Source organism: Pipistrellus hanaki (genome assembly GCF_964339955.1).
Source record: "Pipistrellus hanaki genome assembly, chromosome: 13".
In the NCBI taxonomy this organism is placed as follows: Eukaryota; Metazoa; Chordata; class Mammalia; order Chiroptera; family Vespertilionidae; genus Pipistrellus; species Pipistrellus hanaki.
In genome coordinates this window covers 15,508,143-15,535,724 of record NC_140515.1, presented here as the reverse complement: position 1 = coordinate 15,535,724, position 27,582 = coordinate 15,508,143, and the positions used below count along the sequence as shown (strand labels likewise).

At 55.4% G+C, this 27,582-nt stretch overlaps 1 protein-coding gene across 4 annotated transcripts in view; it reads left to right on the top strand.

The window, feature by feature from the left end:
* The window catches only part of PTPRG (protein tyrosine phosphatase receptor type G), a 640,445-nt gene that overhangs the window by 549,829 nt on the left and 63,034 nt on the right, over positions 1–27,582 (top strand). For 2 of the 4 annotated variants that reach the window (XM_084902696.1, XM_084902698.1), the window contains exons 9-13: positions 4,002–4,186; positions 7,378–7,486; positions 11,002–11,051; positions 12,682–13,456; positions 22,230–22,359. In XM_084902696.1, the coding sequence (XP_084758822.1) occupies positions 4,002–4,186; positions 7,378–7,486; positions 11,002–11,051; positions 12,682–13,456; positions 22,230–22,359 (1,249 nt within the window). Of the gene's footprint in view, positions 1–4,001; positions 4,187–7,377; positions 7,487–11,001; positions 11,052–12,681; positions 13,457–22,226; positions 22,360–27,582 lie in introns of all 4 variants that reach the window. The other 2 variants (XM_084902695.1, XM_084902697.1) reach the window with 1 other exon arrangement.

Genomic DNA, 27,582 nt, shown 5'->3' with positions numbered 1-27,582 from the left:
AGGGACACCAGGCTCCATTCGCTCACCAGGAAGCATCTGCATGGCCTACCGAGCAGAGCCCACAGCAGCAGTGAAAACCCAGCTGCTATCTGTAATGCAGTGTCCCCCTTCCCATCAGATCGTGCGTCTGCTTTTCCAGGGCCATGGGTCGGAAGAGATACCTGGACACCGACTCCCCAGCTGGCTAACAATACTCATCTCTGGGCGCTGGAATTTGGGCTGATTTTTTTTTTTTTTTTAAACTTTCTTCTTACTACTTGGGTTTCTTTTTAAAAACATTAACATGATCATCTTAATAGCAAAGAGAACCCAGCTATTTTGATTTTAAGGAATAAATAACAGTGGCTGCATCTGCTTTGTGTGGGTGATAGAGTTATTTATGTGGTGATGATGTAACCATTAGAGAGACTCACACCCCATGCAGCCCACTGCTGATCAGGAATAAGGGGGTGAAGGGGAAACGGCAGGAGCTGAGAGGAGATGCAGAAGGCAGGGAGTCTGACATGGTCGTCACTGCATGGAACGGAGCTCCCAGCATATGAATCTTGGTTCGCTATTGGCGTGAGGAAGGACGGGACGCGGGTCTCCTGACTGTCCCCTGCTCGGCCTCCTGAGAAACCTAAGGCGGGTGTTTTCACGGTGTGTCAGTGCCACCTAGTGTCCACGCTGCCACTCAGCCTCGTCTCTGCGGAGCCTTCGTTCACACTCTTTGTCTGATGTCCCTGCTCCGGTGGCATTTGTGTGGCGGGCGGCGCGATGCCCCCGGGGTTCTCCGGGGCAGTGGGGATGCCTCATTCATTTATCCTTCCTCCTGTGGCAGCCACAAAGCGGGCCCTCGGCTGCAACGGGATGTGGCAGTTGAAGAGCGAGCGGATGCCGCCCTGTCAGAGCCCATGTCCCCTTTCCTCGGGCAGCCAGCACCTTACAGCAGGGCCCGTGCCTCCGGCAGAGACGCTGTCCTGCTCCCGGGCGGCCTGGGGCTCGGAGTTCTTGGGAAAGCTGGCTACAGTGGGCTCCTGAGAGACACCACAGCCTCGCCAGGGTCCCCTGGCTTACCTCCTCCCCTCAACCGCCCCTCCCACCCCCAGTGCCATCCTCGCTCTAACCGTTCACTCCAGAACCGCAGTTCTCAGCGCCCCCCCCCCCCTCCCTGGCCTGCAGCAGTGAGCAGCCGGCAGCACCTGCTCCCCGGCCCCTCCTCACTCCAGTCCCCCCAGGTTCCGGCTGAAGCTGGAGGGATCTCTGCAGAGTGCAAACCCGCCTGTGTCCCTCTCTCTGCTCCGGTCTGTCCCGTGGCTTCCGGGTGCTCTTAGGGTGAAGGCCGGACGTTTCAGCTGGGCCTCTGCAGCTCCCACTGAGCTGCACGGTTTCCTCCCGCCTCTTTCTCTGAGCCTTGGCCCAGGCCTAGCTTCCCTCAGCCCCTCAGGCCCCTCCCTCCCGCAGTCCCTGGGCCTGCCCTCCTCTCCCCTTCCTCCTCCCCTCTCCCCGCACCTGCCTCTGCTCCCCGGGTGCCTTCTGCAGTCTTTTTTTTTTTTTTTTTAAATATATTTTATTGATTTTTTACAGAGAGGAAGGGAGAGGGCAGAGAGCTAGAAACATCGATGAGAGAGAAACATCGATCAGCTGCTTCCTGCACACCCCCTACTGGGGATGTGCCCACAACCAATGTACATGCCGTTGATCGGAATCGAACCTGGGACCTTTCAGTACACAGACTGACGCTCTATCCACTGAGCCAAACCAGATTCGGCACCTTCCGCACTCTTCCCAGGCCCACAGCTGGGTCCGTGCCTTCCATGCTGAGCTTGGACAGGACTGAGTGCCTCTCCTCTTCCCCCTCCCACCCCCATCCTCCCATCCGGGCAGTAACATCAGCTCCAGGTGTGCGATCCTTTGGTGAACCCCATCTCCCCATTCAGACCCCTGGTTCTCAGCCGGGCCAATTGCGCCCCCCCCCCCCCCCCCGGACATTGGGCATTACTGGGGCATTATTGATTGTTATAATGGGTGGGGCGTGCTAATGGCATCTAATGAGTGGAGGCCAGGGATGCTGCTAAGCACCCTACAGTGTCAGCCCCCCAAGAGCAAACAGCATCTGGCCCAAAATATCACCAGTACCGAAGTGAGAAGCCCGGCCAGACTCCGAGCCCAGAGGCCGCAGGCGCCCAGCCGCTGGGACAGCGCACGCTTGAACTAAACCTCGCTATCAGAGGCTGACGGGATGGCTCAGCCCCTCCCAGGTGGATGCAGGAACGCTGTCCCTTCAAACCTGCCGCACAGGAAGGGGAAGGAGGACCGGCCTTCCCTATGCCCACGTTGGGGAATTATTCCATGAGGTCCTGCTGGGCCAGCCCTTCAGTGTGTGTGTGTGCGTGTGTGTGTGTGTGTGTGTTCGCACAGGCGCCTTTGCTTTAAACTGATCAAACGTCTCATGTTAAATTGATTTCCTCTGATCTGTTTTCAGTGGTGTTTGAGCTACAATTCTAGTTTGTTGGGGTCCCCCATAGGTCCAATGGCCTGGTTTCTACAAAAAAAAAAAAAAAAAAAAAAAAAGTCATCAAGGGTAAAAGGTCAGATGACTGTGCTAGATTCAAAGAGGCTAAACTTGGCCGGTGGCTCAGGGGGTCAGAGCACCATCCCGTACACTGGAGGCCGTGGGATTGACTCCTGGGCAGAGCATATACCTAGGTTGTAGGTTCAGTCCAGGCAACCTATCAATGTTTCTCTCTCACATAGATGGTTCTCTCTCTCTCCCTTCCTCTCTCTTTAAACAGTCAATGGAAATGTCCTCAGGGGAGGATAAAACAATAAATAAATAAATAAATAAATAAATAAATAAATACAATTTTAAAGAAGAGACTAAAGCCTTAAATAATGAAATGAAACTCTGATAAGGGGGACATGACTATAAACAATCTTTAAACAATCCTTTGGAGACAATTGGGGAAATTTGAATATGGACTGTGCATCAGGTGGCACTATTGAATTCGTGTTTATTTTCTTAGGCATGATCACGGTTTTAGGGTTTTTGTCTTTGCTCGGGTTCTGTAACAAACTCCTGTAGGCTGGGTGGCTTACAAACAACAGAAGTTTGTTTCTTGGGTCCAGGAGGCTGGCAAGTCCAAGATCAGGCCCTGAGGGTGCACTGTGTGGGGAGAGCCCACCTCCTGGTGCACAGCGCTGCATCCTCCCTGTGTCCTCCCCGAGAAGGCAGGGAGCTCTCTGGGACCTCACACAGACACACACACACACACACACACACACACACACACAAACACACTAATAAGGACACTAATTTATAAGGACACTAATCCCACTAATGAGGACTCCACCCTCATGACCTAATGCTTTCCAAAGCCCCACCTCCAAATGCCATCACCTTTGGGATTAGGTTTCAGCATGAATTTGGGGCACAAAACAGTCGTCTCTTGCAATCCGATGGGAGAATGTCCTTCGTCTTAGCAGAGGCTGGGTGGGCTGTGAAGGAGTGACGTGTCAGGGAACCTGCAACTTGCTTATGCTGCCTTTGCAGAGAAACAGTTCTATGTGTGAATCGTGTGTGTGTGTGTGTGTGTAGAAAGAGGGAGGGAGCCCTAGCCACTTTTGCTCAGTGGATAGAGAATCAGCCTGCAGACCAAAGGGTCCTGGGTTCAATTCCAGTCAAGGGTGCGTAACTTGATTGCAGACTCCTCCCCAATCCAGGCCCTGGTCAGGGTTCATGCAGGAGGCAACCCATCAATGTGTTTCTCTCACATCAATATTTCTGTCTTTCCCTCTCTCTCCCACTGTCTCTAAAAATAAATCAATGGCAAAACATCCTCGGGTGAGGATTTAAAAATAACGAGAGAGGGAGGAGAGATGTGGCAAAATGTCCAGGGCAGGTTCGGGTGACGGGAGTGGGGGGCTGTGTGTGGTTTTCGGGGCTGGGCCCTGGGACACAGGGCGGGCTGGTGAGGGGTGCTGTGTCCGGGGAGCCCGCTGAGCTTGCCGTCTGTCCTCAGTCTGCAGCTCCCCGCCCGTCCACATGAAGGTGCAGCCCCTGAACCAGACGGCGCTGCAGGTGTCCTGGAGCCAGCCCGAGACCGTCTACCACCCGCCCATCATGAACTACATGATCTCCTACAGCTGGACCAAGAACGAGGACGAGAAGGAGAAGACCTTCACCAAGGACAGCGACAAGGACCTGGTAAATGTCGGGGCGCCCGCTGCCCTTGCGGTTGGGAGAGGGGATTCCTGCCGCATCTCTGCCCGGCGCTGTAGGCCGGCCCCCGCCCCACGCTGCCACTGGGCGGTAGTTCCCCCGTGTGGACTGTGGCCCAGCCTGCCTGGGCCCCATCCACCCTCACACTTACCCCCCCAACGCCACCCGGAAAAGCTAGTTCCTTTTTTTACCTGGGTTCTTTAAACTGACTCCTCTGTCTTCGTTAGTATAGAAGCAGAAAGCTGCTGTAAGGCCTTTTCCTCTGACAGGGTCATTGCAGAGACGAGATGCCGTGTGCATGGGCGACAGACCCTGGCCCTGGGAAGCAGTGACTGAGGACCCGCTGTTACTTCTGCAGCTGTTCCTCCCCTCGCTCTTTCCTCCTGTCCCCGCCGCCAGGCAGCCGTCCGCTGCCCACACCTCCTTCCACGCCGGATCCCCTCACGTGGATCCCTGGGACCATGTAATTCTTAGCCACTGTTCTCAGTCTCCCAGACACTGTGCCATCGGACCTCCCCGTGAGCTCCATGCACAGTGCACAGCTCTCCCTACAGTGGCATCCGTGTTCGGTGTCCGGCACCCATCACAGCCCTTCCCAACAGACGTTTATAGCAGCTCCTCCTCCCCTGCGAGAGCAAACCCTCCGGCGAGCACTGGTCTTCGCGTCTCTGCAGAGAAACTCGATTTGAAGCGGCCGGAGGGGAGCGCCCCTGCTTTCATTGTTAATCAAAGGCAGGCTTTGGAATAACGAAATCCGTAATCGTGTGTGCATGCGTCCAAATGCGTGCACACACGATTACGGATTTCGTTATTCCAAAGCCTGCCTTTGATTAACAGTGAAAGCAGGGAGTGGGATTCTTAATGATCGCTACCACTCTCTCTCCCAGCAGAGTCCCTGGGGCCCGTTCCATCAGTGACAGAATAAAACTTGGCGGATCCCTTTAGATGAGGATTCCTTCTCTTCATTCTAATTTATATTTTCCATTCCCCCACTAGACGTAGTTAGCCGGGTCCCATTGGGGAACGTGAGCTTCGTGAAATCAGAGAGGAGCCTCCCGAAAAGCCCCCGGGGTTGTGATGTGTTTTGACCTTTTCTCTTGTCGCCGCTGGCAGCCCAGGAGGGGTTCCCTCTCTGAAGGAACGGTGGCCGCATTAACCAGCAGAGGCTGTGTGGGCGCTTCGGCGGGTCTTGTTCTAAGAGAAAAATAATTAAAATCACGGAGATGAAGAGCTGCTGGCTTGGAGTGAATCCGATAAATCCCTGTGTCTGAGGAGCGGAGCCTTTGCCCTGAGCAGGAGACAGGGTTTGGAGAAATAGGCGTGCATTGGGTTCAGAGAAAAATAGGCTCTGATAGCGAGGTCTTCCCCCCCACCCCCCGAGAATTTCTAGGGATGGCTAGTTTCTTTGGGGACACACAAGATTAATTTTCTTAATTCCTCGGGAAGGCAAGTGTGCTGACTTGGCAGCAACAAAAACTATTCTCCAGAGGGTGGTTGCCGTGGCCGGGAAGCCTCAGAGGAATATTTAAGGTCCGTGAGGCCTTTTTAAGGTCACGTGCCTCTTCCCCAGCCTCCTGCAGACCTGGGACGGGTGTTACCATTACTGTCTCCAAAAGAGGGAAATGAGACCTACGGGTCCTAACCAGGAGCCGGTTTCTAGGCCGCAGCAGCAGGTGTGGCCCCGGGACCCCTTAACGCCGGTCAGAGGTGTTTTTTTTTGTGTGTGTGTGTGTGTGTTTGTTTTTTGTTTTTGTTTTTGGGGGGCGGGGAGGGCTGCCACGGGAAACCCGCCCAGTGGTTAAACTCCCAAGGTTGCTTTTTATACTTGGCCCAGAATCCACGTTTCAGTGGCAAGACATTCATCCATTAGGAAAGACTTTGAAATCAGTTTCTTTTGTTTTGGTTTGGTTTTGTTTGGTTTTGTTTTGTTTCTTCACAAAGCAAGCACTGCCTGCTTTTCAGGAACTTTCCCTCTTCTCATTTTTAAAGGCCCTTGGAATAAAGCGCTGAGGAATGGAGACCTGGACTTGGCAGGTGTCTAATGACTAGGGATTGGCAAACTTCTCTCTTTTTTTTTTTTAATATATTTTATTGATTTTTTTACAGAGAGAGAGAGAGGAATAGAGAGCTAGAAACATCAATGAGAGAGAAACATCGACCAGCTGCCTCTTGCACACCCCATACTGGGGATGTGCCCGCAACCAAGGTACATACCCTTGACTGGAATCAAACCCGGGACCCTTCAGTCCACAGGCTGAGGCTCTACCACTGAGCCAAACTGGTTTCAGCGGCAAACTTTTCTAGAAAGTCCCAGGTAGTAAAGATTTTAGGGTTTATGGGACATGGGACCTCAGGTTGCTGTGGCAACAACTCAACCCTGCCATTGTAGATACCGTAGGTACATGTAAAGGAATGGGCGTGGCTGTGTGCCAATAAAACTTTATTGACAAAATCAGTCAGGGGCCAGATTTGGCCCGTGAGCTGAAGCTGGCCGGTCCTGTGTTAGACCAGGGCCATTCTTTCTGTGGTGTGGTGTGGGCTATATGTGAACAGGTTTCCCCGGCCTGTATCACTGGCTTTCTCTCCCCATTTTACACGGAGGGCAGCAGAGGCCACAGACTGAGCACCTGGCCCAGGATCAGCCTGTGGGTGGGTGAAAAGGCTACCCTGACCTTTAGCCAGGTGTCCTTCCTGGTATCATGCCCCATATTACCCATGGAGGATGTATGAGAGGACCTTAACACGCAAAGACAGCCATGCAGAGGTCTTGTTGTGGGTGCTTAAATGCGGCGTGGCTCTGGAAAGCAGTCCACTTGGTAACTCGAGAGGCCGCCTCGGGTACGCGATGGCAGTCTATCAGGGATATTAGTGATGAAAGGAGTCCAAGGCTCGTGAGTATAAAGAGGGCCTAAGACACAGTCCAAGCCTCAGTTAAGCATCGGAGTGCAGACTGATTTGGTCCCGTCTTGTCCTGCAGATTTCAGGGTTGAAAGCAGAGTCCCAGGCCAGGTTCTCTGTGACCATTCTTTCCTTCCACAGGGAGCCTTCGGTCCAGCAGCTGTTGCCATGGCAACACAAACCTGGACGTGGTTCCTAAGATGACGTTAGGTTTGGCTCAGAAGGTGGGCGTGTGCTGGCCTCTACACCTCTCACTGCTTTTCTTCCTTCACCTGCAGAAAGCCACCATCAGCCACGTCTCACCGGACAGCCTCTACCTGTTCCGTGTCCAGGCCGTGTGCCGGAACGACATGCGCAGTGACTTCAGCCAGACGATGCTCTTCCAAGGTAAGGCCGGCTCCCTGAGCCTGCCCCTGGCGCTTGGTTTGTCCTGCTCCGGTGCTGGGCGGCAGAACACAAGCCGGGCCCAGGAATCCGAGGGGCTTTCAGTCCCACCTTCTAGAGCAGTGTTTCCCAAAGCGTGGTACACGTACCCCCAGGGGGAGGGGAAGAATTTGGTGGGGGTACGCGTTGCACCGGAGTTTGGTGGGGATATGCACTGCACCGTGCTTAGCTGCGCCTAATTCTACACTCCCATGAGTAAGAGGGGTACTCAGCGTTATGAAAATTATATATAGAAGGGGTACACACATGTCAAAAGTTTGGGAAACACTGTTCTAGAGCTTCACAAGCCCGAGGGGGGGGAAGTAAAGCTAAGTGGTGATTTTTACTGTCCTTGTGTATCTGGCCGTATCAGGTCACAGAATCCCTTCTGGATCTAGCGTGGCCCTAGAAGCAGAGCCCAGACACACACCACTCACCTTCCAGCTGGCCAGTTGTTCCTGTGGGTTTGGGGGACTGGCAGGAAGTTCTAGGGTCAGGGCTGGGGTGAGGCAAGGGAGGCATTCACTGAGGTGCAAAATTGAAAGGGCTGCAAAAAACGCGGTAATTAAAATACATGATATTTTAATGGAGTTGTTTTTTTTTTTTTAAGCAAAAATTCATGTTGAAAAAAATTCATGAGCAACATATCAGAATTTGATGTTGGACCCTCACACCTCCCACAGGATCCACTTTGACTGACTCGCCCTAACCCAGTTATTTCAACCTGTGTGGCAGGAGAAATTTTAAAAAAGTGCAATGCCTGAGCAATGAGTCAGGGGCACGTTGTCAAATAAAAAGATGAAAACAGCCAACACAACCATGGCCATCCCGTGTGAATGAATCAAAGTTACACCTATTTTTTTGTGTGTGTCAGATTGGCAAAAATGTATTTTTTGGTGGGCTGCAGAATGTGAGCAATTAGCTTGTGTGTGCCAGGAGATGAAAAAGTTGGACAATCACTGCCCTAACCTCATTCCAGTCCTGGTTCCATCAAAACTTTATTTAAAAAACCGGCTGCCAGCCTGTGGGCCATGGTTGTGGACTTGGTTTGGGATGTGGGCTTAGGCCAGCGTGGAGGGACCAGGGCATGGGTGGCTCGGCCAGACCGAGGTCCTCCCCATGAGGCCCTCCTCTCGGGTCCTCAGTTTCAGGGAACCCTCCTACCAGGCCGGTGGTCCTTCACCGTTTTAAGTCCTATATCTGATGAAGGCTTTTCCCTGGAAAATGCCAACTCTGAGCATTTTCTGGGGCCCTGGAAAGCCTGTAGGACCGGCCTCAGAGTTGGCTGAAGCTGTGAGAAATGCCCCTTCGGGACCCTCCCGGATCAGTCCCCTCGGCATTTCTGGGGGGAGTGGGGGTGTCTGAGTCCTAACCAGAGGTCTGGGTGACTGGCAGGCACACTGAAGACGGAAGAACTGGGGCTCTGGAGGGAGGGCCCCAAGTTTGAGTTCCAGCTACACTTTGTATTTCTGCAATTCTGAGCATGTTTAGTAGCTTTTCTAAGCTTCAGTTCCACAGACCAGCACGTGGTTGTGTTAATAGTACTGACCTCACAGCATCCTTACGGAATGCCATGGCTGATGCCTGTCAAGTAGTTTGCATAGTGTCTCTGGTACCAACTATAAATATCTCCTTACACCCAGCCTAGATGCCCTCCATGGATCCCTTCCAGCCTTACAGTCTTGCATTTAGTATTTAAATGTTCTTTGCTTAGGTTCACATTATCTCAGCCTTCTGTTTAAACTAATTGAAGTTAGCATGCTACATTTTCTCACAAATAACTCATGCTCTTGTGTCCACCTGGGCTCTGAACACTGGCCCCTTGCCTGTGCTAAGGAGGGAGCTCATGCCATGACCAGACCTGTGCTGGCCCCGGGGACAGAGAGCAGGCCAGAGTGGGTGCCTGCTACGGGCGGGGCGGGAACCTTGGACACACACATCATGATCGCGTTGCATGCATCTGAATGTGGTCTCTGTGGGCTCCAGCTGGGCACTGGGATTCACAGAGCTGCCTTTCCTAACTAATAGGCCCCTGAGCTTTCTGGCTTCTGTGTGGACTTTGAAAAATCAAGTGTTTGTAATCTACATTGATAAAAGAGAAATATGCAAGTTGGCTGTACCTCTGCGACACCCACCAGCCAATCAGGAGTGACTATGCAAATTAACCCAACAAAGATGGCTCCAGTTCTGGGAGGTGCTAGAGCAGTCAGACTTCCGGAAACAGGGTAGAATGGGCGTTTCTGGGTTCTGGGGTGGGGAGACGGGGATGTTTCATGAGGGCAGAGTTTTAGGTTTACAAGATGAGAAGTCTACACAGCAATGTGGACCTACTTAATGCTACTGAACTGGGCACCCCAAGGGGGTTAAGGTTGTAAGTTTTGTGTTATGGTAAAGTTATCATGTTATATTGTTCAATAATAGTCACACATGGGCGAACAGAACTTCAGGAAGGAAGGAACACCAGGGAGAATAATGTGTGGTTAGTATAAAATAATTTGACCTCTTAAAGCAATAGCGGGTTTTAAAACTTACGTGGAAATAAAATATGTGACAATACACAAAACGTGAGGTAGGCCAATGTAGTTTAAAAATTGTATATTTCTGCCGAAACCAGTTTGGCTCAGTGGATAGAGCGTCGGCCTGCAGATTGGAAGGTCCCAGGTTTGATTCCGGTCAAGGGCATGTACCTTGGTTGCGGGCACATTCCCAGTGGGGGATGTGCAGGAGGCAGCTGATTGATGATTCTCTCTCATCAATGTTTCTAACTCTCTATTCCTCTCTCTTCCTCTCTGTAAAAAAATCAATAAAATATATTTTTAAAAATTGTATATTTCTTCCATTCTTAAGAGGTAATAAAAGTGCTCATTTAAGGTAAACTATAATAAATTTAGGATATTTATTGTAATCACTGAAAGGATTGTGTAAGAAATTATAAACAAAATCAGAGAGGACCAATGAAGTAATGATCCCACTTCTATGACATTCAAAACTGGAATTCTGACCGAGGTCAGACTATGGGTGCCTTTGGGAAAGGGGGTAGGTGTTGATGGGTGGGGCACAGGCAGACCGGCTGGGGTGGGGGGCATGCCTATACTCAGTGTGGGTGTAGGCACACAGGTGTTTACAGGGTAAACATTAATTGGACTATACACTTAAGACGTGTACATTTTTCTCTATGAAGCTTTACCTCAGTAAGTCAGAAATCAGTAACAAATTTAAAAAATGTTAAACTAATAGCTTAAGACAAGATTCAGCAAATTATGGCCCAAGGTCAAATGCAGCCCTCTGCGTGTTTTTTAATGACTCAGAGTCTGAGAAGGGTTTGTCTTTCTTAAGTGGTTGGGAGAAAAATCTAAAAAGGAATGATATGTCATTCCATGTAAATTATATGTAATTTACATTTATGTCTGTAAGTAAGGGTTGTTGTTTTTTTTTAACCAAAAATTTATGGTGTACAATGTTATTTCTTTGTTTATCAGCTAATACCACTCGAATATTCCAAGGGACCAGAATTGTGAAAACAGGAGTGGTAAGTAGAGAATGTTTTGTAAGTAGTTAATGTTTTGTCCTGCTTGTTAATTTGCATGCAGTTGAAACTGTCACCACGAGATGGCAGTGTGATGTTGTGAAACTGCTTAACAGGAAAAAGTTAAGATACAGAAAAACTTACATTTTTCACTGTTTATAATTCAATGCATTAAAAAAAACAAACTGTGCAGCAGAGATAAAGCAGTAATATTATACAGTATAATTTTTGTCAAGGTGAAAAATTCTCCATTTTTAATTCTTTATTATCTGTAGGGTCATTGGATGTGGGATTGCACAGGTCTGCTCCACGCCCTTGGTTGGACAGACGCTGAAATTCCCAGAGGTCGTCATTTGCCCAGTAATGTGGATTTTCAAATTTCCAGAGCCTCGATCAACATCTAAGTTTTCCCATTTCTAGTGCAACTAATAATCATAACAGTGATCACATTGTTGATGATAACAACCATAGCCTAATGTTGACTACGCATTTCCTGGGTTTCAAGCACCAGTTATTTCATTATTTTATTTACTCCTCACAGCCTCCCACAAGATTGGTGTTACCATCATTCCCCAATTATGGTTCAGGAAACAGAGGCTCAGAGCGCACTAGGGGTCTTTGCTCAGCCTGGACTGCCTGACTTCATGGACTGAGTGCCCCATCGTGTGTGGCATCGGGCATTTCATTAACCAACTTAAGAACTCCAAATCTGCTAACTTGGTCCTCTTTAAATTACAAAGTTTTCTGATTAAAACCTCGTGGTAAAACGGTGAAATCTAAGGTGTCCTGGCCATACTGTTTTGAACGGATTTCTGGCTGTCAGAACCGACCATAAGCTCAGCTCTCAGCGGCCTGGCTGGTTCCTGAATGCCCGTAGTGCGGCCCCACCGCTGAGCACCAGGTTAGCACGGCAGGGAGCGTGAGCTGCGGTTCGGACACAAGCTGCCCTGGACCTCTCTGTGCCTCAGTTTCCTCCTCTGTAAAACGGGGTGATGACCATCCCGGATGGATAGTGTGGGAAGCCCTGGCGCGTTGCTGGCAGCTGTTAAACGGAGCAGTGATTGTTGTCCTGGATAGGCCCAGAGACTCTGAAGGGCGCAGGACGAGGGGTGTGGGCTGTGAAGAGGTCCCAGGCCTGCAGGGTGGCCCCGCCCCGCGGGCATGGAGGGGACACTCCCCTGTCCCTCTGCTTCCTCCCTGTCAGGTGGCGGGACCAGATCCCAGAGGGCCTTCTGGACCCAAGAGCAGGGTCTTATCCACAAGCGCCAGAGACATAAGAAAGGGAGGCCTCCCGCCCCATCCAGGGCCACCCAAGAGCCCCTGACCAGCTGGTGCTGCCAACTGACCGCTCATTTGATATCTGTCTTTCAGCCTGATCTAATGCTCCTCCCTTTTGGGCACCTAGCTCCTCCTTGCTCTGTGAGAGAGGGACTGCAAACCATTAGAGCAGAGGTGGCCACCGTGCTCACCTGCGTCAGCTTTGGCGTGGAGCCTTGGGGAAGCCCACGAGTGAAGTAAAAACCCGTAAAACCCTCTGCAGGTCACAACCAGGTCCTCCCTCCCAACCTAGTGACTGACGCTTCTCTGCTTTCTCTTCTTCCTTCCTCCCCCGCCCCCTGGTGGCCCTTTCAAGCCCACAGCGTCTCCCGCCTCTTCGGCCGACATGGCCCCCATCAGCTCGGGGTCTTCGACCTGGACATCCTCGGGCATCCCCTTCTCCTTCGTGTCCATGGCGACGGGGATGGGCCCATCCTCCAGCGGCAGCCAGGCGACGGTGGCCTCGGTGGTCACCAGCACGCTCCTGGCCGGCCTGGGCTTCGGCGGCGGCGGCATCTCCTCCTTCCCCAGCACCGTGTGGCCCACGCGGCTCCCCACGGCCGCGGCGGCCAGCAAGCAGGCCGGCAGGCCGGTCCTGGCCACCACCGAGGCCGTGGCCTCTCCGGCCCCGGACGGCGACTCCGCCCCGAGCAAGGACGGCGAGGGCGCCGAGGAAGGGGCGAAGGACGAGAAGAGCGAGAGCGAGGACGGGGAGCGGGAGCACGAGGAGGAGGGGGAGAAGGACTCCGAGAAGAAGGAGAAGAGCGGGGTGACCCACGCCGCCCAGGGCCGGAGCCAGGCCGAGCCCACCCCCGTGCCCTCGTCTCCCGGGAGAACTGCCCAGGACCGGGGGCATCAGACTATACCCGGGCCCCAGCGAGACCACACTGCCGCCCCCACTGGCCAGCCTGACGACGCGAGGGGTGCCCGCCTGGACGCCGAGCCCGTCACCTCCACCCAAGTGCCCCCCACAGCCACCGAGGAGCCGTACAGAGGGCGTGATCGCAAGAGCCCTGAGCTGCCATCTAAAAAGCCCGCGTCCGCAGGGGACCGCTTCTCTGAGGACAGCAAGTTTATCACTGTCAACCCAGGTAGGCAGCATCCTTCTCTGGGCTCTGGGGAGTCTTGCCCTTTAAAAATAATTGGGTTAGGAGTGCAGATCCAGAACATGCCAGTGCTCCCGAATGCCCATGTCGGGGACGGAAGGTGCGTGTGTGTGTGTGTGTGTGTGTGTGTGTTTTACGCCAGTAAGACTAACCTGCTTCCTCACTGTTTCTGAAGTAAGTCTTGCCTTGATCTCTGTTCCTGGTAAAATCTCCTTTCCTCTGAGTAACCCCGAGGATTTCAGCTGCGCGAGGAAGTCAGTGACTAAAGATGACATCAGTATTAAATGTATCCATTAAGATTTAATTCCTAAAATCACTTATTCAGCCTGTGATGACGGACTGCCTGCTTGGTGGCAGACACGGGGCCGGGTGCTAACCCCGGGGAGCCTGGCCCCACCCCGTGAAGTTCACGGTGCAGAAGGGGAGACGGAGGTGCAGCAGGTAGCTGGGTGCACGCCTGGAAGCAGGAGGCAGGAGGGTAGAGACCAAGAAAGGTGGCTGAGGGTGGAGGCTGTGAGGTGGGAGCAGAGGGAAGAGGGCTGTGGGAGAGGACAGTGAGCAGGGCAGGGACCGTGGGGAAGTGGCATTCACATGGAACCTAACGGATGAGAGGCTCACGTGGGGAGAGCTGGTACCCACGGTCCCACCCGGAGAAACAGGGCTCTCCACCCAGAGCCCCAGGGTCCAGGGGGTGAGGCCAGGCCTCCCCGGGAGGATGATATCTGTCACCCTGACCAGTGGCGGTTTTGCTTTGTCACGTGTTTAGATGTTAATGAACCCTCCGTGGGCGGGCGTCTCCGAGGAAGCTTGAGCATCAGGGGCTGTTATTGTTGTGAGGTGTTTTCTTAATAAGAAGCCCTTCCTTTTGCCAGACTACAAGATGTTTAACAACAATTTTTTTGCATCGAAGCTGTTTGGGAGTTATAAGAACGCAAAAAAAAAAAAAAAAAAAGCAACTGGTAAATATTTATTTGCTTTTGCACTTGTAAACATTAAAATTCATCTAAAGCTGAGATCTCGTATGTTAAGATACAACTTAGAATAAATTTTCATGTGTTGAATTGCGTGCTCCGGGAAGCAGGGCTGGCCTCCTTTCTGAAAGCGGCTTCCCGTGGGCGCCGCAGTGGGTCCCGGTGTAGGGGACGGTGTAGGGACGGAGCCGAGCAGCTCCTGCAGAAGGGAGTGCAGGCAAGACCAGGCCGCGCGTGAGGCTGTTTGAAGCCGATCCTACACGATCGGTGACATTCCCTCTAGGCATCGCTGCGAAGAAGCCGAATTTCTTAGACTGGGAGATATGATGGAAGTATTTATGGAGTACCCCACGTGTACCAGGCCCTGAACTAGGCCTTGGGAACAGAACACAGGTCAAAAACGGGCCTCTGCTCCTCTGGGGCTCAGGTCCTGGTGGGGGAGCGTGAATATTCCAGTAAACAAGGGCACAACTCCACAGAGTGGTAGGTGCCGGTGTGGGCACAGCGGCCGTGGGTGGAGCCTCGCGTGGTGAAGGAGTGGCGTTTGAGCAGAGGCCCCAGTGATGAGAAGGAGCTGGCCATGCAGAGATCCATGTGGGAACCTTCCAGAGACCCCACAGCGGGGCCTACTCGGAGCAGTCGGGGAGCCGACAGAAGGCCAGTGTGGCCGCCAGTCAGGAGCGGGGTATGGGAAGGCTCAGAGCGGGAAGGGGCTCGGCAGCCAGGCTGAGGACGGGACTCTAAGGGATGGAGAAGTAGCGGTGGGTTTCCGTAGAAGACAGTCACCCGTGAGCTTTTGGGGGAGGTGATTCAGGCCTCTGTGCGGAGATTATACGGGAGGGGGTGTCGCGCAAGAGTGGACACTGGAATCCCAGTTCGGAGGTGACGGTGAGGGTGGTGGTGATGGCGATGGTGGCTGGCCAGCGTGGTTCTCCGAAGACAAGTGGTGGCCCTGGAACGGATGCTCGAGCTTGGGCGGTTCAGGCTCGGCACGGAGGGCTGGCAGAGCATGGTCTGGACCGTCAGGAGTCTGAGCGTCTGCGATCCTGGCAGATTCGCTTTTTGAGTCAGATCACCCAGGAGGCTCTATCCCTCGTCCACTCAGGTCCTCGGGCCAGTCTTTGCTCAGTGTCCTTGCAGAGGGGATCCTAACAGCCGTTAGCGCAGACGGAGGTATAGCTGAACGGAGTCACTGTCCGTGAGGAGGAGGGAGGCGCCCAGTTGAGATGGTGGCTGCGAGGAGGCCCCAGCTGGTCTGCATTTCACGGGCGTCCTGGAACTTCGGGGGCATGGGAAGACGGGTCCCTCGGGAGCCGGCATTGAACATGACATCCAAGCACTCTCCTCCGTCCCCAGTGCTGCAGCTCAGCGCCTCCCTGGACACCCTGGTTTCAGTTGGAAGGTTCACTGTTTCCTAAACTGCTTCGAATTCTATGGCAATTCAGGTTTCAGAGTGGGGTGGTGATTGCATAAGCCAGAGGCCGGCCAACTTTTCCTGCCCAGGCCGGACAGTGACATTCCCGGCTCTGTGGACCGTGGGTCTGTGTTGCGCCTACTCCACGCCACCGTGGCGCCCAGAGGAAACCAAACAGCGCTGAGCAGGGGCGGTCAGTTCCACCCAAACTGCTCACAAAAACAGGCGGCCGGCCGGGTTTGATCTGGGAGCTGTCCATTGCTGACCGACTCCCCCCGCCTCATTTAAGTAGCCAAGTCTGCGCCTGTTTGTCAGGAAAGGATGTAAGCTGAGGGTAAAACCCACAAATCCCATTCAGTTCGCTTCCATCCATCCCACCCTTTCCCCTGTCTGCCTCCTCCGGCTGGGTATTTATTTTTGAAATGAGATCACTGTCAGTCTTATCTTAGTTGTGACTTACTTCAAAGACCTTTTGCAAGGACATTTTAAAAAATCTCTTCCACGTGTTTTTCTTCACATTAAGTAAAAACAACTATGCGATCAATATTTACTAGGTTGGGGAAAAAAGTGTTAACATTTAAAGTTACAAACTATATTTTTACCAGAGTCTTGTTTAAATTCCCTCGATGTTTGGTAACATCTTTTCAAGGCCTGTGAGGAGGAGTAGCTTTAGTATATTAATTCACAAGGAAAGGGAGGAAGAGGAGTTTTTCTGTTGATGAAATGGCACAAACTTGGGCACCTACAGAAATCAGACAGGTGATGTCCGTGAGAGAAGAGGGCTGGGTGCTAGGCATTAGGGAGTGGTGAGGACTGCGGCAAAGCAGACAGCACATGCCCTTCCTACAGAGGGCCACCTCGCTCAGCTCCAGCCAGGTGTCGCCAGTGGGAATGCCTGGTGGGCCAGAAACCCAGTTCTTTGTGCAGCATCTCCCAGTTCTTCAGTGAGTTCAAACCATTTCATTTTTGTCTTATTTCCCCCTTCATATGTGCCAACAGGTAGAAACCGGGTTCTTGGCTGTAGCGTTGATTGCTGTAGTTGCACCTGCCCTAGAAGCTGATCAGACGGGTTGGAGGCCTCCATGCAGTCTCTCTGCCTCTCACCAAGTGTTTTGTCAGCACCTATTTAGTGCGAGGCCTTCAGCGGGATGTGTGCTGCATGGGAATCCAACATGGCCCCTCTGTCCGCAGCCACAGCCTGAATGTGGCAGACACCCCCCCAAAATTCACTAGACATGGGCAAACGTTCTTGGGTTGGGGTGGGGTGCCCTGCAGGAGCCGTCACACACACCAACTTAGTGCCAGGGTTTCCTTTCTGTCTCCACAAATTAAGGAAACCTTTTTTCCAGACGGAATCCTGCCCCAATTTCAACACCCCCTCCCTGAAAGCTCCCCCGGGCCACCCCGGAGCCAGTGCTGAAGGAGGGGTCCGGCTCAGGGGTCAGCAAAGTCTCCAGGCCACACCTAGCCCCTGGGAGATGTTGTCTGGCTCAGGAGTTAAGACTGGACAGAGCTGGTCAGAGCAGGAGGCTGCTGTGCTGCTCTCAGCCCCAGCGGGGGGCACTGAGCCCCAGCCACCCCTGTGCTCCGCTGGGCAAAGCCTGGGTACCTCTGGCATTCTCTCGCTCTGGGGAACCCTCCAGAGAACCTCTGATTATGGAAACAATGGCACCCCAGGTAGCCCTTCTTCTGGGCTGTGCCAGTTACCCTACAGCGCCCCCGCAAGGGCTGTGCTGGCGTTGCTGCCCTTGGGCCAGTGAGGAAACCGAGGCCCAGAGGCTAAGGAAAGTGCCCTGGACCACACAGCCCGTGGCAGGCGGGGCTCACACAGGCCGAGTCCAGGGGTCGGTCGGGGGGGCTGCATGGACTCCTTCCGCTGCTTCAGGCTTTTCCCCGAGCGGGCAACACGGGCCCATTGCAGACGAAATGCTCGTTACTTAGTGAACATCTGAATGTGTGCTTCACAAAAAGAGTTATGGCAGAGGTTCCCAACCATCTATGACCCCCCGCCCGCCCCCTCAGGACATGTGGCAACACCTGGGAACGTTTTGGGGGTCCCGAAGGGAGGGGCGCTGCACCCTACAGTGCGCAGGGCAGTCCCCATGGCACAGACTTCCTCGTCTGAAGTGTCTGCGGGGCCGCGGTGGAGAGCCTGACTCACAGCCTAACAGAAAGTTTCCTCTGCCGAGAAGCTGATGGGGGGAAACAAGCGGAGTCCATGCAAGGACGAAGACAAGTGGTGGTCCAGGTCCCTGGAGATGGGGGGGAACCAACAGCCTCCCTTACCTAACCCCGCAGCCCCTTAGTGATCCCCGCCGGCAGCCGTTTCAGCCGGGCCAGCTCCCTTTGGGGAAGATGCTTCCTGGGAGCACGAGCAGGAGCCAGCCTGGCGTGTTTGGGGGGCCACTCGGGGCCAGTGTGGCTCAGTTTCCTCCCAGTTCCCACCCCTGCTGGGGGCAGATTGCATGTCTTCGCTGTGTGGGAACCCAGGCGCGTGCAGAGCGCGGGGTCTCCGGGCGCAGCCAGGAGCGCGGGGTGAGGGGTTCTTGACCTCCAGCGTTGGCACGCAGTTCTCGTCATTCTGATGGCAGAGCATCTGCATCTGCGCCCGGGTGGGTCGGGACCAGCCTGGAAGTTACCGGACACCCTCGTTTTGCAGCACCTCGTCGAGTAGACATGCCGGACTGCGTTGATTGTCTGAGTGTGATGGAGTGGCCCCGGGGGATGTCAGGAGCGGGGTTCACAGGAACTCCGGGGAGGGTGCGGGTGGGAACATGGGGCTCTGATCCGCTCAGGTGATGGGACCCCGGAACCCGGGCCCTGTCGCAGGGTGAGGGTGTGTGTATTTGTCCCTGACAGTCATGTCTCTGCAGCAGCGGCTTAGTGAATGTCAGGGCCCGAGAGTATAATCCAGACAAAGGCCACGGCCCCTGAAAGAAGCGGCCGCCTTTTCACCCCCCACCTGTCAGGCGGCTGCTATCAAAACGCAAAAAACGGAAAGTAACACGTCTGGTGAGCACGTGGAGGACTGGAGCCCCGTGCACTGTCGGCGGGGATGCGGGTGGTACAGTCCCTGTGGGAAACAGCCTGGTGGTTCCTCAAATAGTCAACACGAGAGCCACCCTGCGATCCGACTTCAGGGCGTCCACCCACCCAAAAGGACGGCAGGCGGGTCCCGGAGAGACACGTGTGCTCGTGTTCCTAGTGGCAGTCTTTACCTTGCCAGCGGGTAGAAGCAACCCAGACGCCCCCCACCGGAAGGATGAGCGGATAGACACAGTGTGGGACGTACGTCTCATCATTAGATTCTAATGGCTGTTGCCCCGCCTTAGAAAAGCACATGCTGCGTACAGCGTGGGCGAGCCGTGAGGAAGTCACACTGACACGAGCCGGTCACAGAAAGACAAGTCCCTGCGATTCCACTTCCCCGAGGTGCCCAGCGCAGTCCGTCGCAGGGACGGGAAGTAGCGTGGTGGCTGGGGCAGGAGTGGGGGACAGATAATGGGGACAGTTTTGCAAATTAAAATAGATTCTGGTTGCACAGCCGTGTGGACATACACCACACCAAGAAGCTGGCCTCTTAGAAAGGGTTCGAATGGCAACTGTTGTGTGTTTTTACCACAGTTTTTGTGAAAAGGAGCCGCTGTAATACATGAAAGAGGGTGGTTTTTCACTCAGACAAATGCCGTCCAGTTGCCCGCCAAGCTGCACATGGGCGGCTTGTCCGGCTCTGGCTCTTTCTGGAAAAGGGGAGGAGCCCTGCGTCCCGCACCGGGTCAGCGGGTCAGTGGCCCGCAGGCACCATGCCCGTTAGTCCTGCCCACGGCGGGCTGCTGTCCTGCCCGGGAGCCGCCCTCCCTGCCAGCAAGTCAGGGGGTCCGTCCATCTGACGCCCCGCCCGCAGCACCCCCGGTGCCGTGCACTCGCTTTCATGCGCTGCGACTGGGCCGGGAGCCAAGCCAGGAAAAGGCAAGCAGCATTAATTCAGCGATGACATATGCCACTGAAAACTGTTTTTCTTTTCTTTTTTTTAAAGTTTTTTTAAAAGGCAGAGTGCAGGCACTTGACTGGGTTCTGAAATGGAACCTGGAGGAAGGAAGCTGTCTGGCCGGGGCGGGGAGGGGGGTGCTCTCGGTGGGGAGTCCCGGCCCCACTGGCCCAGCAGCAGCCCTTCATCTGCACCCCACAGAGATGTGCACCCCACAGAGATGTCTCTGTGAAGGGACAGAGATGTGCACCCCACAGAGATGTCCGTGTGAAGGGACTGAGATGCCACCCCACAGAGATGTCACCCCACAGAGAGAGATGTCTCTGTGAAGGGACTGAGATGTCACCCTACAGAGATGTCACCCCACAGAGAGAGAGGTCCCTGTGAAGGGACTGTTTGGGCCGAGAGCCCTTTTCAGTGGGAAGATGAGTAGGACGTGGGGTTTGCATTCGGCCCCCTGCCCACCATCTACCCTGCAGTGTAGGGAGCTGGAGAGAAGATGTGACATTGGGGGTCCCTCCAGGAAGCAAGGCCCTCCGGGGTGGAATCTGAGGTCACTGGAGGCCTGTCTATAGCGTCAGCCTCCTGCTCTACGTATTTTCCCTGTGCGGGAGCTCTGGTCTTTGAGAGGCTTGCCCATCTGTCTGGCTCCCCCTGCTGGGGCCCTGCGAATTCTTCCATCTGCAGCTCGTTCTCTGGCCCCTCCCCAGAGCTTTGCTATGAGAGGGTTCCCGGAGGGAGAGTGGATGCTTCCATTGCCCTGGGACTGACCCTGTTCTTAATTCAGCCAGCAAAGCCCTGGCAGGCGTGGCCTCCGGTTCTCAGCTGGCCCCCTTTCCTCGTTCTCATACGCCCACCCCTTTAGCTCTCTGTCTGCACCCTGTCCCTCCCGCCCTCGGCCTGGCTCACCCCCAGATCTCACCCTCACGTCAGGGAGCCCCTCCAGAGTCCCTGGGCTGGAGCAGCTGTTCCCCCTTCCCTTTATTCTAATTGCTCGTTCCTGTGTCTGCTCCTCCCCCTTTAAATGATTTGCACTCCTTCCCTTGTTCCCCCTGGGTCTTTCTGCTGGTTCCAGAGCCCCAGCACCAGGCCCTGCACACAGTAGGGCTTGGCAGACACCGGCCAGCCTCGTTTTGTGCGATTCCCTTCGTAGCTCTCCAAGGTTACCTTGTTTTTTACAAACTGAAAGCAAGACTCTCCGCCAGCAGGAAGACTGCCACTCGCTTTATTGTGATGCTCCCTTAGTCTGGGGGTCTGCCTGCGAGGTGTGCCTGCAGCTGCCTAGCAAAACGTGTGCAGCTGTGGGTGCGGAGGAGCAGCTGCCCCCCTAAGAAGGCAGGTAGGAACGTGGCGGGCTTTCTGTGGTTTCACTGGGTGTGCCCACCCGCCCGGCCTCCTCCCCGAGGCTCCGGCTCTCCCCGAGGCTCCCGCTCTCCCTGAGGCTCCCGCTCTCCCCAAGGCTCCTGGGCTGAGACGGGCAGGCGCTGCCGGGTGAAGCCCTCGCTGGCTACTGCTCCGAGACGGGCTTGCTGGGCAGCGGGTCCTCCAGGTCAGAGCTTGCGGAAGCGTGGGGCAGGGGGATGCAATCAAGGGCAGCGCTGGGAAACCTGGATTTAGGAGAGTCGGGAGCTCCAGGGCTCTGGGTGCTGAGGACTGAAGGCCACCCGGGAGGGGGCTCCTGCTGGGCTGGGTGCTGCGCAGACCCCGCGGCTGAGGTCCCTTGTCCTCGCTGCAGCCACACACGCCTCGGTGGGGACACTGGGGGCCTCTCCCTGACTGTTAGGGTAAGGTGACCAGACGTCCCGCTTCTGGCGGGACAGTCCCGATTTTTAACAATTTACGCCACAGGACACGGGACAAATTGTTAAAAATCAGGATGTCTGGTCACCTTAAGTAAGGGAAAAGCTGCTCCCCAACGCAGAATTGGGGTGCTCTTATTAGGAGAAGGGTGAGGGCTGCTGAGCTCCCAGAGAATATTGATAACCATTGTCTTCAGAGCCAGCTCAGGCAGCAAAGCTGCCCTGCCATTTCTCCTGCCCGGGGCGCCGGCCCCTCCAGAGGCGAGGGTGGTGCTGCCTGCAGGCTCCACGCCGCCTCGGGGTCCAGGCCGCTCTGGCTCAGCCACGTGCTTGCAGCCAAGTGGGGTGCCCGTCCCCACAGCTCCCTTTACCACCACCTTGAACTCTACCTGCAAACCCATCCCGCTGGTGGTGCAGGTGCCGCCTGCAGGAAGGGTTGGGCATGGGTGGACTCAGTAGGATGTGGTGTGAGCACCCCTCCTGTCACCGGGCAGACCACTCGGGTGACCCAGAGCAGAACGCGGCCGCACTGGTGCCCCCCTCTGCCGGCCTGTCCTCTAACTGGCACGGTCTCTCTCCGCAGCAGAAAAGAACACCTCGGGGATGATAAGCCGGCCTTCCCCAGGGAGGATGGAGTGGATCATCCCCCTGATTGTGGTGTCCGCCTTGACCTTCGTGTGCCTCATCCTGCTCATCGCCGTGCTGGTGTACTGGAGGTGAGTGAGCCGGGCGAAACCTGTGTGTGGGGGGGGGGGGGGGAGATTTGGGAGGGTAAGAGGGTATCTGCTGGAGGCAGCTGCCCTGGGGGTTAGGGAGGAGCAGAAGCCCGTGGCCCCTTCCCTCTGAAAGGAGAGGCAGCTGGAGAGCTGCTCCCCTCAACACCTGGGAGAGCAGCTTGTGGCAGGAGGAAGCCAGGCAGAGCCGCTCTGAGGTCGACACTTAGCGGGAACTTCTGGGATTTGGTGCCCAAGGGGCTGTGCTTGGGAACCAGGGGGGTGCAGGCCATGCTCCTTGCTGGTGCTCCGGTCCCCGCGGGGAGCTTTCGTGTCTAACCCGCTACACGAGCTCATAAGCTCCATGGTGTTTCCTGTTCCTCTGAGGCCGTGACTGACTGTCACGCTCACATAAGACCTCTGCACCTTGATTTTCCTGTAGCTCGTTGCTGAAAATTGAGTGGTTGGGACACATTGAGCATATTTTGTGGCTCTTACGACCTGCGAGATAAAAATGGCTGGCGGTGAGCCATCCTTGTACCCCACTGTCCTGGCCCCGGTCTCCCTGCTTCCCTGGGGGAGCTGCTGGCAGCTTCCGCTTGGAAGGTGGGTGTCTCTCAGCTGCCCCCTCGGCCAGGTGAGGTGCAGCTGTGGGAGGAGGCGGCCCACGTGGTGGCCTGGCTGCTTTCACCGCTCAGACCAGGTGGAGGCTCCTGCCCTTTATCTAACAGCTTTCTCAGTGAGGAGCAGGTGTTGTATCCCTTCCTCCTTCCTCCCCCCTCCCCCCCTTCATTCATCCACTGTGAGCCCCCTGTGTGCCAGGCGCTCTTCTGGGCCCCGGTGATAACAAACGAGCCAAACTAGACAAAGATCCCTGCTCGCGTGGAGCTTACATTCCAGGGAGGGAGACAGGCTAAATAGCACTACTGAGTGAAGTCTGTGACACCCAAGATGGTGTTGCACTTGGTGGGGAAAATGCAATCCGGAAAGGGAGGGGCATGTGGGTCTCAGGGACGAGTGTTCAGAGCAGATAAGGGAGGGTGACTGGCGAGTGGCATTGGAGCAGAGACCTAAAGGAGGAGGGACATGTGCTCCAAAGGGAACAAGTTTCAGGCAGGGAAAGGGCATGTGCAAAGGCCCTGAGGGGCCTCCTGCCACTCTCCCCGCGCTCCCTGTGGTGGGAGAGAGTGTCAGGAAGAAAGAGTGGAGGGCAGTCAGGCTGAGTATGGCCTTGTGGCCGTTGTAAACGCATTGGCTTTAGCTCCAAGATGAGTAGGGTCTGGTACCCAAGAATGTCGCGGTCTGGCCTCAGGATTCCTTGGGTGCTGTGTTGCGAAGAGACTGAGCTGGGCCAGGGCAGAGGCGGAGAGGCCAGCGAGGAGACCACCACACTGGTCCAAGAAGGAAGTGGTGGCGGCTTCGATGAGGGTCGCAGTGCAGGGGGTGGGAACTAATTGAAGGTCGGCAGAAGCTGTGGCAGACTGATGGAGATCCTCGGTCAGCTCTCGGTTGGGTAGAACAAGGGAACAGGAAGGGGGCATCTCGGGCTTCGCAGCGTCCAGCAGCAGCTCAGCACGGTTAATGCTACAGGCCAGCCAGGTTAGGGGTGACACTGGGTTTCGGGGTGAGCCTGGGAACACTCGGTTCACCTCTGGGTCATCCTCCAGAACAAAGCGGTTTGCAGACCAGCCTGGGGAGCCCGTTGGTGGACGGGAGGCTGCTGGCGCGGTGTGACTGAGCCCGGGCAGTGGTGGCCGGTCTGTGGGGGCAGCTCTGCCCGCTCTGCCCTCTGCCGCGCCGCGTGGTTTCGCCCCAGACTCCCACGCAGGACCGAGAGGCCGCAGCTGCCACGGGCTGCGTGACCCTCACTTAGCAGCCTCAGCATGAAACACTCATGGTCCAAGCTATGCTAGCCAAAACCTCAGGGTTGTTTCTGATTGGCCCGCCCCGGTCCTCGGCCCACCCAGGAGCACATCTCCGTGGCCGAGCAGACAAAACCAGGCTGCCCGGCGTGCATGCTGGCTGCAGGCTGCTCGTGGGAAGAGCTGTGAAATGGACTGCAGAGAGGTTTTAGAGCCGTCCGCTCAAGATGTGCTTTTCTCATTAGAAAGTGGCAACTGTTTGCATTTTGTTTTATATATAATACACACAAACACACACACACACACACACACACACACGACAGTCTGTTCGTATATTCAGAGCTTGGTTTCAAGGAACCAGAGCTTTAACATCATCCAATAGTCATGGCCTCTGAGCCTTTCCCAAATTCCTCAGATACACACGTGAGTGTGAAGAACATTCTAGGATGGGCCGGCTGAGGGGCTCGGCGTGAGAACAGCCTGGGGGGACAGGGACCTGTTTCTGTCCCGTGTTGTCATTGATGTGAAGGAAGGGAGCGCTGGGGGCTCACATGGAAAATGGGTACACGCGAAAGAGCCAGCCGGGCGCTTCCCCTGGGCGGTGCCGTTCGGAAGGGACGGTGACAGCGCGTCTCTTCGCCGTGGGAGGCCCTGTGAGAGCGGGTGACCGACCAACAGACTGGCCAGAGCAGAGCCTCCTGCGTGTCCTCGGTGGGCAGGCCTGGCACCCGGGGGTTGAAACCAGTTCGCTGTGGTGCCAGTCTCTGCACCCAAGGCCTGTCCCTCTGCAGCTCTTGTCCTGGTTCCTGAGTGCGCTGGCGTAGAGCTGTCAGCACTCAGTTTCACGGGGTCAGGAGAGAGGAAAACCAAACCCCACGCTCCACGCCACGGTGGTGCCAGTGCCTGCGAGTGTCCCCCGAGCTCTCGGTCAGTGCCAGGCACCGAGCCACGCCTCTGGTGGCACCATCTCGTGTGGTCCTTCCCTCAGGCCTGTGTGGTGGGGACGGTGGCTGCCCCCCATGCAGGGTGCGGCAGGTGCTGGGCGAAGCACCGTGTGCGGGGTGCCCATCCCGCACGGAAGGATACGCTGACTTGGTAGCCATCCCGGAGAACAGTGGAGTGAGGGACAGCGGTGTCCACTCAAGCTGGGGGCGCTGCGAAGGCGTCTGTAAGCCGGTGGCCTGTTCTGTTGTCCTGAGAAGCATGCTGTGAGGGTCACGCTCTCTGGTCATAGTCTCACCCCTGGAGAAGATTTGCATAGCTGAAGGCCTACCAGCCAGGACCCTTTCATTGGATGTTTGTCATACGAGGCACGTGCTGAGCTGACTGCTTTCCTCCTGGTCTGCATTCAGATTCTAGGGATTTTGGTCTCCACTGGGCAGGTCAGAACACAGGCTTGGTTACGTGCCCGCGTCAGAGGGCTGCTCTTGGTGGGTCCCGGTCCGAAGCCAGCCAGTCCGACAGGAAGAAGCCCGCCTTCCTCTTGACAATGCTCTGCCTGGACGAGGAGTGGCCTGGCAAAGGCACGTGCCTCCTCCCGCAGCCTGTGTTTACGGTGCACGTGTTTGCGTGTGTCAGGCTCCTGTGGTTTGGAATTTCTGGAAGAAAAGGTCAGAGGACCAACTATATGTCCGGTGTTCTAGAAGCTGACAGCCAGGTGCCCGTGGGGGATGGGCACTGCTCACACCCCTCTCGCTCACGGAATGCCTGGCCATGTGTGCCCTGTGGAGCGCGGACCCGCCTGTATCCCAGGGTGGCCGCAGTGACCCCAGCTGCTGGGCCAGCCGGGGCATGCCCTCCGCCATCGCCGACCCTCAGTTCACTCAGGAGACTGGCTCAGGGAAGACACTTGCTCCTCGTCCCCCGGTGAAGCCACGGAGGAAACGAGTGCAGCGGGAGGGGCTTCTCCGTGCAGGTGGCTGTGAACAGTCAGCCCAGGGGAAACGTCACAGCAGCCCACAGGGTGGCAGTCATACAGAGCACAGGTCTCGCACACACAAAGTAACACAAAACCCACACACGCACATCAGGTCGTTTTCACAGCCAGGCGTGAGAGCCAGGGCGGCGGGACCGCGTCCCCTTCGTCCCCACAGAGCAGATCCCAGCGGGGAGTGGCGTGCCCAGGGTCCCGCGGCTGGTGTGCTTTGGAGGTGCCCACGTAAAGCTTTGTTGTGTTTGTTGACCTGAGGCCCTTTCCGGCTGCCCCAGGTATGCCTCATTCAGAGACATCTCTTGGCCATCAGTCTGTGGCAGGCCCTGGGGGCTCAGTGAGGAGGAGAAGAGCAGGTAACAGGGGTTATCTCAAATGGGGGTGAGACTCTGGTGGCCTCCAAACCTGTTTCCTTTAGCTGGCATTGTCTTTAAAAGTCTGGACTGATTTAAAAGCAGGAGTTTACATAGAACCTCAGCTGTCTGGGTGTGATAAATGGGAGAGCTGGCAGCATTGTTCTCCCATCATGTGGCCCTTTTGCAGGCACCCTCTCTGTGGACAGTGTGCCTCCTCTCCCCCCACCCCCCACCCCACATAAACACATAAACACACACACACACACACACACACACACACACACACAGACCTGGCCCAGCCTCCCTCTGTGGGTAGTTAAGGTCTCCAGTCGCCGTGGAGGGTGGTGACAACTAGAGGCACTGCTCTGGGAGGGATTCTGGCCACCACCCGGGTGGGGTGAGGAGACTGAGCCAGGGAAGGCTTGAGGGAGGGAAGGCTTGGCTGTGACTTTCACAGCCCAAAGGACAAATGCTCTGGGCAGAGGGCACTGGCCGGAACTGGCCAAGAGGCGCTCAGTCCTAGGTGTTCAGGGTGGTCAGAGAGAAAACACCCTCAAACTGCCCTCTCTCTATGTGAAATGAAGTCCGGTCCTGGGCAGAACCAGGCTCTCTCCGGGGATCCCGCCTGTGCTGCCTCAGCCCCAGCGGCTCCTGGAGGGCGGGAATAGGAAACGGAAAGTAGACTCACCTGCAACTTTCCTTAGGTCTAGAGAAGTCCATGCTTTTAGAAATATTTTTTGTGGTTTTGAGTGATCAACTTTATCTTCTCTGCAGACAGACCGTTCACAGAACCACAGGTATTCCGGCACCATTTTTCCTGTGAAAGCTGGTGAGGGACCTGGCACCCCTCTCTTTAGGGAACCCCTCTTCCTGTGGCCACAGCTCAGGGATGTATTCATCATCAGGAGCAATTTTCATAATCCAGCTCTCCCAAACCTGTCGGAGTGTGTAGCTGTGGGGACAGCTAAGGTGCCTTCCTTCCATGATGTCAGGGCCTGGCTTGCCTGTGGCCTGAGCTCAGCACGGTTACCCTGCCTTCCTCTGAGACCTGGCGGCTGGGGGCAGAGCCTGGGCTTCC